Source organism: Diadema setosum, chromosome 20 (assembly GCF_964275005.1).
Source record: "Diadema setosum chromosome 20, eeDiaSeto1, whole genome shotgun sequence".
In the NCBI taxonomy this organism is placed as follows: domain Eukaryota; kingdom Metazoa; phylum Echinodermata; class Echinoidea; order Diadematoida; family Diadematidae; genus Diadema; species Diadema setosum.
In genome coordinates, this window is record NC_092704.1 from 3,864,039 (window position 1) to 3,873,446 (window position 9,408).

The following is a 9,408-nucleotide window of genomic DNA, read 5'->3' on the forward strand; positions in this document are numbered from 1 at the left end:
TAAGGTTAGTTGTTACGGCACTTGAACACTGCTCCCAGCTGTTTTTTGTTTGTGTCTGTTGTTAGGCATCATATTCTCTGAGTATGGTAAGAGAGATAGATACCTGTATCACGCTTCACACTGCAGAGCCCGTGGCGAGTGATGAGGTCGGCGACCCACCTGATGGGAGGGACAATGATGAAGAGACTGGAGAGGATGGAGTAGCTGCTGAGGAGGAGGAGGCTCAGGAGGGGGCTCAGGAGGAGATGCAGGAAGGAGGAGAAGAGGCCCCTGGTGTGGAGGAACCTGGAAATGAAGCACTGAGGCTCTACCTGCAGTTGGAGCAGCGTAAGACTTCACAGAAGTTTTGCTTCGTTGCCCTTTTGTGCTACAATATACATAATGTGCTGTTCAGCCAGATTGAATCCATGCATTCAGATTCATTAAGTACTTTGAATGGAAGGAGCTTTTGCAGCATAAAGACCTTATAGCATGAGAAATTGTGGGTCAGTGAAACAGTCAAAACCTAACAACTGAACATCACAATGCCTCACAAAACAATATCTACTGCCGATATGATAAAACTGACGTGCCATCAATGGAAAGAGTGCCATAACATACATTTCATTTTGTTGTGATAATAATACATCAATTCATATAGCGCAAAACTTATGTGCTTATATTCTTCTGTGCTGCAAAAGCTGATGATATGCTGAACAATAATGCATAGTTAAATGCTAGAATGTTTGAGTCAGTATGATTTAAAGACTGCTGCACTTGGGGATCATTCCCCAGTTTAGGAGTTGCACAGGCAAATGCTTGGTCTCCTAACATCATTTCTACGTTACATGGTGGGATTTGTGAAAGGAAAGTGATGTCCAACTCACATCAGATATCTTGCGTTTCCTGTGAGTTACATAAATCATTAATTAGTTGCACCAAAGATGAAACACATACTGGAGTCACAACTCGGACTTGATGTGCAAAAGTAACACCAAGTGCCTCTGTCTCAACTGTGCAGCCATGTTGCTCTGAGTGACAGCTGCCTTGCATCTAGCCAAGTCTTTATTAGAAAACCCAACGACGTATGTGATTAATCTCTTTTGGTTGCTCCTAATTTCTGTTGATATATAAATTACTTTGCAGTTTTATCCCAAACAGATGATGGAAATAGATACATGGTTTGATGGGGCTACTGGGCCTTTAATTCCACATGAATTTTAAAGGAATGGCGGTACAGCTTCAGTTGAGATAGGGCTTCAGGTTTTCAATATTTTTTTATGATGATTTCTGTGAGATAATGAGAAACTTTTTAATGAAATGTGAAAGAGCATATAATTCTAAGAGGAATTCAAAGTTTATTTGATGAAAATTAGTTTTGAAATGGCCGAGATATCTAAAATAAAGCTCACCTGATAAAAGGTGTGATTCACCTTTTATTGGGATCCCTATGTTTCACTTTGTTATTGGATATCTCGGCCAATTCAGAACCAGTTTTCACCAAATAAACTTTGAATTCCTCTTAGAATTGTACGATCTTCAACATTCTATAGAGATTTCTCATTATCTCACAAAAAAGTTGGAAACTTGAACCCCATCTCAACCAAAATTATACCATCACTTTAAACCTACCCGATACTCTCACCCTGACCACCCAGTGCTGAGATTGTCTGTTGCATGAAGAGGTCTCAGGATTTTCCCTGTCTGTTGTGTCCTGTACACTGATAATGTTGCAGAATATGAAACACCCTCTGAGCTGCGATGTTGATTTCTTTTCTACCATTTGCTGTTCAGTTTGTCTGTGGTATTTAAAGTCTCTAATCGATTGAAAAATAGCAGATATAGAAAGAAAGGTCATTTACAAGGCTATCAATTCTTTTTAGAATCGCCTGTATACATTGGCATTTATTTCCATTCACAGGGATGTTTGATTAGGATTTCAGATGTCTCTTGAAGAATTTTTACTTTTTCTTTTTTTTTCAATTTTGCAGAGATGGCAGAAGACATGTTCTTGGAGTAAGCGTCTGAAGAACTTTGAAGGATTGTGATGCCTGATGTGCCAAGTCTCTCCACCAAAAACATGGAATTTTCTTCATTGATTGCAAAGTCCTGTGATATAAGATGTTCTATGTGAATGACAATTTTTTTTTTTTTACAGGTCCATTCACACTGATGCTTAAAAAAAAGAAAAAAAGAAAAGAAAAATTACAACTGTACCAAAAGGCACCAGAAATATTGCCAGAAAACTTCAAGATGGGAGTGCAAGTTTTCGAACTTTCTGTGCACTTTACTGTGACATGCTGTAGTTAGAACACTTACTGCAGAAAAAAGTATAATATCTGTCCCACAACTTCCACTCAATGATGATATTCCTCTCTGAAAACAAACACAAACTGTGCAGCTAGCCACCCAGGCTATGGTCATGTCATAGCCATTGTTTACATTACTGCAGACGGCATTCTCGTGATATTTTGTCACCGTGTGAATTGCCGTATAGTCAGAATTTGGTGCAAAAGTCACCCACCTATTAAAACTAATTTTTGTGTTTTCTCTGGAAGATTTGTCCAGACAGTCATGGACAGTCTGGGTACATTTTTGTGGCATAGATTAGCCTGAATTTACATGATTGATAGATTGCCTGATTTCATTTCTAAATTTTATGTAAATTTTGGCACTGGTGGAAGTAAAGCATCAAAAATGGAAAAACAATGAGTAGAGTGTAGGTACTAGTAATTTACTGGGCAAGGTGTAGAGTTAAAATGAGTTGAACTTGAAGAAGCCTTATGTCGAAGAAGTTTGGAGGAGATTCGTGAGCATTTCACTGATCATTTTGGTGATATGTCCATATGGAAACATAAATGAAAGCATCAGAGACGTAATTAAAGTGTATCCATTGCAAGGCAGTTGAAGAACTTCAAGAAGGGGGGACTTTGGAGCCCCCCTCCCCGGTCTGTTTCAGGGTATTGTAGGCAGAATAGTGTAGTATGTATCAGTGTATGCAAATAATCACTCAAAAGATGCATTTGAAATGTTTCCTTTTGTTAGCTCACCTGAGCCGAAGGCTCAAGTGAGCTATTGCGATTGCTCTTCGTCCGTCGTGCGTCGTGCGTAAACTTTTACATTTTCATCTTCTTCTTGAGAACCCCTTGACCGATTTTCACCAAACTTGGCAGGTAGCATCCCTAGGGGAATAGGATCTCAATTTGTTCAAGTGGGCACCATACCCCACCTGGGGGCCCCCAGAGGGGCCCAAACCCCCCAAAATTAAGGAATCTTAAAAAATCTTCTTCTCTAGAACCAAAAGTGATAGAGCAAAGTTAATACTATGAATTAGTACATTGATGACTGTAGTTTCAAGTTTGTTCATGGCGGAATCAGGGGTGCCCCCCTTCGGACCCAGCGGAGGGGGGTAGGGAGGGGTCCTAATGGGGCCCAAATTGTACATTTTCATCTTTTTCTTGAAAATGCCACTATGAATTGTCACCAAAGTTGGCAGGTAGCATCCCTAGGGGGAAAGAATCTTATTCCCATCAAATGGGCACCATGCCCCACCTGGGGGCCCCAGGGGGCCTAAATTTGGACAAAAATGATAAATTTGCAGCTTTTTCTTAAAAACCCTATAACTAATTTTCACCAAACTTTGCAGGTAGCATCCCTAGGGGGATAGAATCTCAATTCCATCAAATTGGCACCATGCCCCTCCGGGGGGCCCCATGCAGAGATGCATAGTCTGCTTTTCAAAGTATGATACTAGCTATAGAGTAAGATATTGGAGTTCATTTTCATTTTCATTTTCGTTTTCTCACATTTTTATGCCTCCGCCACGAAGTGGTGCCGGAGGCATTATGTTTCGGGTTGTCCGTCCGTCCATCCGTACGTCCGTATGTACGTCCGTACGTCCGTCTGCTTTCGTTTACGCGATAACTTGAGTAATATGTACAGGAATTTTACCAAACTTGGTCCAAGTATGAAGTATGATGGGGCAATTAGTTGATTAGATTTTGGGTGAAATCGGCTAAAGGTCAAAGGTCAAGGTCAAATCATGAAAATTGTATCTGTTTACGCGATAACTCAAGACTGGATGGAGCAAATTTCACCAAACTTTGTTGGAGGATGATGTATGATGGGACAATTACTTGATTAGTTATTCAGTGAAATCAGACAGAGGTCAAAGGTCAAAGATCAAGGTCAAGTCCTAAAATTTATCTGTTTACGTGATAACCCAAAACTGGATGAAGCAGCTTTCACCAAACTTGGTCCAAGGATGGTGTATGATGGGACAATTAGTTGAGTAGATTTTAGTGACATTGGCAAGAGGTAAAAGGTCAAGGTCAAATTCTACAAATGTTGCAATTTCCCCCATATCTATGCAATGCCCAAAGGTATTTTCTTGAAACTTGGTGTGGACATGTACTACTGCAAAAGATCCTCCAGAGAGAGTTTCATGTTGTAAGGTCAAAGGTCAAAAGGTCAAAGGTTAGGTGAAAATGTTGCAATATCACTTTTCTCGCAAATGGTTCAATGTATTTTCATGGAACTTGGTACCTACGCAAGTACTGTCTGGCAGGGATTCTCTAGGGAATTTAGGATTCATGGGTCAATAGTCGGGGTCAAAGGTCAAGGTCAACTCCTCAAAATTTTACTATTTCCCTCATATACTATATCTGCAATGCTTGCATTATTAGTTTTAAAACTTAGTACATGCATTACCTAATGGAGATTCTCCAGGAAATTTCCAGCTTGAAGGTCAAAGGTCAAAGGTTAAGGGTAAAAGGCCAGGTTTCAATGCTCCCCCCCCCCAAAAAAAAAAAAAAAATATATATATATATATATATTTTGTACCGTTATCACACTCTTTCTTCATACCTTTGAAATTACTCAATGCATAAACTTCCCCAAAATTCCCCAAATATGTCTACCTGCACTCTTTGAAAATTATGGCAAATCCAGTTCAAGACATTTCTGACAAACCTGTCATTTCAATATTTTGTCAGTTATGTGAAAATGTCATGGATCACACATTGTGAAAACATTGTACTATACGCCTATTGGGAGAATCATGCATTATGGCGGAGGCATCAGTCGCCATAGCGACATTTCTAGTTTGTTCTCTGTCACTGAAGTGACCAATTGATTGGACCAAGCATGTGTAGATGATATACCTAAAGTGGAAACTTGTGGAGGTGCTGTGAAAATTGGGACGCTTGATCCCATTTCTCCACCTCTATTTCAATAAGCCAGTTTGTAAAATAATAGCTCATGTACACATTGATACAAATGACCGTTCTTTTTCTCAGATGGTTAGGCGCTTTGCTTGTTTTCAAAGCGGCAGCGGTATAATGCATTAACTGGCCCAGCATAACATGGAATTTGTGTTCAAACAAAGAATGAACTTGCATTCAGACCAGGTAACCAGAATGGTCCATCAGTTGACATTTTAGCAGGCATCCATTTCATTGTGTTGTATTGAATAACAGCTTATTTCTTTTCATATTGCGATACCATTCTTGCCGTCAGGTGGATGTGCTGGCAAGTACCATTTAGATAAGGATCACATGAATAACCATCGCATCACAGATGCTTATCTCAGTGAATTAACAAACTAGAAGCTTGTTGGTACAAATTACCTTTTTCTGCTCATGCGCAAAGTGGAATTCCGAACTGGTCTTTACAACAAATCAAAGAAAGAAAAAAAGAAAATGGATGTTTGAACAACTTTGAAAGTTTTTGTTTGTTTTTTTTTAATCATGTTTGTTTGTTTCATTCCTTACACAATATTTTTGTTTGTTTCTCTGGGGGATGGGGTAGGCAGGAGGTCTTTATGTAATACTCCTCCAGGATTGTAGAGAAGAAGGCCCTTTTCTCTGGTGTCATTAGTTGGCGAGGTGCTGAGGGTTTCTCATGTTCTCTACATTTAGAGGGATTATGACCTCATTATTTTGTTTAGGAAAAAGGTGTGTGATGACAATCACAAATGAAGCTGAATAACTGCATATACACTGTTTATACTGCATATTAAATATAAACTCAGAAATTGCATTTGAAATGCATTATATGTTAGATTGTATTAATTGTGTTTTTCGTTTATTGCTGTCTTGAAAAGGCATACTTTATGTTGGCTTGAGGGGGAATTGCTACACCTTGTCAATATAGAGAGATTAATGTATAGAATCTGCTTTTCTTAGAAATAGGTTATCACTCCATAAATGGCTACCATATAGGTTGCCTACTGTACAACCAATACAACCACACAACCAAAAACTGAACATGGAATTCTTGTTGGAAAATTGAACAGGAATTGTAAGCTGACACATGTCAGACTCCCACGAACGTTGTGTTAATGTCCTTGGAAAGCATCAGAGACCAAGAGTGTAGCCATTGCAAAGCAGTGTAAGAACCACTGGAAGTGGGGACTTTTTGTGCATCAGTGGATTTTAATTTATACTCGGTTGTTGCATTGGAAATGCTTTGTTTTATTTATTCATGTCTACCTATCGCTGTCTTGCAAAGACATTTTTCTGTATGCTTAAAGCTAAGTGGCCAAGCCTTGTGTATGCAGTGTCTTCTCTTCGAAGTATGACACTAAACACAGGAAGCTCTTTCATACCATTTTCTTCCAGATCTGATTTTTTATTCATTATTTTTCATTACAAAAAGGAAAAAAGACACACGTGTATTTCAATTGACTAAAGAATATGAAATGTAATTCTTCATTTTAATAGGGCTAAAGTAGCCACTTGCATCTAAAAGGAAAATGCAGAATGAGAATACAGCTGTATGAAATGATCTGTTAAAGTTTGATTCTACTCTGGCTCATATATCCAGAAGTTAGCGAGACTGATAAGTGGGGTCAGCTTCTGTCAAATGTTGTCTAAATGGTCATAATTTTTTCCTTATTTCCTCAATTTCAGTGAAACGTGTTTTGTTCCATTAAATTTACACAGGAAGTACACTGTATAACATCTTCAGCTTGAATCATCCCTTTGATGTTGCACGCTTTGTCCTTACGTTGCCGCTTGGCTTTTGTGTTTGTTTGCATATTGATGCGTGAAGGTGTCCGGGTGTGTAGCTGTACATTTGGTATTGAAAAGAAATGAATGTAGTCCTTACTCAATCACGTATGAACAGGAAATTAAGATATACAATAACAATTAGCCCAATCGAGCCACCATGTCTATTTCTGGAGGCCCTGGGCCACCGCTAATCTGCTCTACTTTGGGAAAAGGAACCAAGTGACATCTTTATGGATATTGACTTTTTTTATTGATTTGGTATATTTGAGGCATGTTCTATTGAACTGAAATATCCAAAAGTTACAATTTTGGAAATTTCTGAGATATTCGGGTGGCAAACGGAAGCAAGTGCACAAATTGCATGAAAAAAAAATGGCAAAAGGACGCAAGTAACATTCTCATGATATGATTGTCACTTGCATCCTTGGCCAGATTTTTCATGTTTACTAAAAATCTGAAATATTTTTGGCAAAAGGAAACAAATTACAACCTCATGATATGATTATCACTTGCTTCCTTTTGCCAAATTATTTACATGTATTTGCGCACAAAAATACTTCTGCAGAAGGAAGCAAGTGACATCCTTAGATGATTGTCACTTGCTTCCTTGTGCCATTTTTTATGTTTGCTACAAATCTATAATACTTTGGCAAAAGGAAGCAAGTAACGTACTCATGATATGATTGTCACATGCTTCCTTTTGCCAGATTTTTCATGTTCGCTATACAAATCTATAATACTTAATGGCAAAAGAAAGCAAGTTACCGGTACATAATGAGTTTTTATGGGAATACAGGCCCTGTATCAAAATTCTTCGAATTGTCATAAATGCATCACCACATGACTTGCACGAATACCGACATTATTTCTCATCACACATTTCCATGTTGAAGGGCCTACCCAAAAACATGTTTTCTTCATTTGTACTCGATGTCAGTTGCTTCATTTGCCAAAGTAGGACAGTAATGTCGAGCCTTCCATATATGCAAAACCTGCCACAGCCTTGTGCTTAAAGGGTGTGTACAGTTCTGGTCGAGGTGTAGATTAAGCCTTTAACCTTTTGCGAGATATCCAGAAACCACTCTATGAGATGTCAAAGAGCATGCAGTTCTAAGGATATGATCAAAAGTTTATTAGATGAAAATCGGTTTTGAAATGGCTGAGATATCAAAAAACAAGGTGAAACAAAGAGATCCTAATAAAGTTGTGGCATGTCGCCTTTTATTATTAGCACTTTTTTAGATATCTCAGCCATTTGAAAACCAATTTTCATCAAATAAACATTGAATCCTTCTTAAAATTACATGCTCTTTCATATTTCATAAGAGGCTTTTCATTATCTCACTTAGGAATGTTCAAACATGAATCCCCACCTCAACCAGTACTGTACAGTCCCTTTAAAGGGAAGATAAACCCCAAGAACAATGTGGATTGAGTGAAAGCAGCAACATTAGTAGAACACATCAGTGAAAGTTTGAAGAAAATCGGACAATCGATGCAAAAGTTATGAATTTTTAAAGTTTTGGTGTTGGAACCGCTGGATGAGGAGACTACTAGAGGTTATGACGTATGAGTGGACTACAATATCAAGAAAATATAAAGAAAATACTACAAAATCCATTTTTCATGAAAATTACAAATTCCATCAACTTGATATTGACATATGTTAAGGGTAGCAATTATTCCCCCTGCTTTCTGAAAGCGGTTGGTCCACTGCTCTTTCATAATTCCAGAAAAGTGAATTTTTGTTGAATATCCTTTATATTTTCTTTGTATTGTTGTCCACTCATACGTCATATCCTCTAGTAGTCTCCTCATCCAGCGGTTCCAACACCAAAACTTTAAAAATTCATAACTTTTGCATCGATTGTCCGATTTTTCTCAAACTTTCACTGATGTGTTCTACTAATGTTGCTGCTTTCACTCAATCCACATTGCTCTTTGGGTTTACCTTCCCTTTAAAACGTCATACTCTTATTAAGAGAGTCTATATCGAATAAACATGCATGGAAATTGTGTGGTGTATAAATTTAACTTATCATTTGTAGTTGATCTTTATTTTTCACCGAGTGTATATACAATAGCTACTAACCAATAAAATACAGGTTTAGATCATACACAATCACAAAAGAATATAAATCTTTTGGTTCAGATGTGAGTTGTAGAGGGAGACAAATTGAAGAAACTCACATCTGAACCTTAATCCCTCTGAATATCTTTCTTTCATTTCTAATATAAATCTTGTCAGCGACTAAGTATACATGTACATGTAAATGAGCCTACATTCAAATGTTTGCTATTTCATTCACAAACTGCATTGATAGGCCTACATAATAATTTAAATAACCCCAAACTTTGACTGTAATAATTAACACAAAACATGGGAGACTGATATTTACCTACAATACAAGCAGCT

The 9,408-nt window shown here is 37.9% G+C and overlaps 1 protein-coding gene across 1 annotated transcript in view; it reads left to right on the forward strand.

The window, feature by feature from the left end:
* The window catches only part of LOC140244020 (uncharacterized), a 64,617-nt gene extending 62,517 nt beyond the window's left edge, over positions 1-2,100 (forward strand). The window contains exons 12-13 of the mRNA XM_072323672.1: positions 127-327; positions 1,971-2,100. Coding sequence (XP_072179773.1) covers positions 127-327; positions 1,971-1,999 — 230 coding nt within the window. The 3' untranslated portion in view covers positions 2,000-2,100. The remainder of the gene's footprint in view (positions 1-126; positions 328-1,970) is intronic.
* Positions 2,101-9,408: the final 7,308 nt, after the last annotated feature.